The 751-nt window shown below is 70.7% G+C and overlaps 1 protein-coding gene across 1 annotated transcript in view; it reads left to right on the forward strand.

Moving 5' to 3' along the window:
• Positions 1 to 437, forward strand: part of CHLNCDRAFT_144971 (hypothetical protein) — a gene marked incomplete at both ends in the record, with an annotated part of 4871 nt that extends 4434 nt beyond the window's left edge. The window contains 2 exons of the mRNA XM_005848250.1: positions 69 to 235; positions 371 to 437. Of these exons, the coding sequence (XP_005848312.1) occupies positions 69 to 235; positions 371 to 437 (234 nt within the window). The remainder of the gene's footprint in view (positions 1 to 68; positions 236 to 370) is intronic.
• Between the last annotated feature and the right edge of the window lie 314 nt (positions 438 to 751).

Below are 751 nucleotides of genomic sequence, written 5' to 3' on the forward strand. Positions count from 1 at the left end.
TCCACCGGCACTTTGATTCCACCACCACCACCGTCACCCCCCCCCACCACCACCCGCCTCTCCCCCAGGTGTGCGACTTTGGTCTGTCCAAGCACTCTGGCGGGGCCAAGGAGCTGCAGGCCTCCTCCTTTGGCACCGTCACCTACATGCCTCCCGAGCTGCTGTCGGCGGGCAAGCTGAGCAAGGCAGCAGACGCGTACAGCTTTGGCATCATGCTGCAGGAGGTGGGCTGGCGGTGGTGGTGGTGGTGTGTGTGTGTTGTGTGTGTGGTGAGGGGCGCTGGGCAAGGGGCACTGCGGCATGGGCCCGAGGGAGGTCATGGCCGTCACAGCTGCTGTATGGGGGATTGTATCGCGTGGGCAGGCGGCAGCATATGTGGCTGCGGAGCCACGGGCCCGGCTCTCGCCGCCACCCCTGGCCTGGCCCTCCTGGCCTGACCCCTGCCCCTGCCCCTGCCCCTGCCCTGCCCCGCCTGCACAGATGTATTACGGCCAGCGCGCCTGGCTGGGCACCCCGCCGCTGCGCATCCTGGCCAAAGTCAGCGCAGGTGTGCGCTCCTGCCAGCAACCGGGCAGTCGCGCAGGCCGAGGGCTGGCGGTGCGCTGCTGCGCATCGCTGGCGGGGTGCCAGCCTGCGGCCTGCGCGGCGCCTGCCCGCGGCCCGCCTCGACACACACCCAGCACGAGCATGGTTCCACAGCACTGGCGCTGCAGCCCTGTTTGATCGCCCCCGCCCCCGCCGCCCCGCCCCC

This window comes from Chlorella variabilis (assembly GCF_000147415.1).
Source record: "Chlorella variabilis unplaced genomic scaffold CHLNCscaffold_8, whole genome shotgun sequence".
Classification (NCBI taxonomy): Eukaryota; Viridiplantae; Chlorophyta; class Trebouxiophyceae; order Chlorellales; family Chlorellaceae; genus Chlorella; species Chlorella variabilis.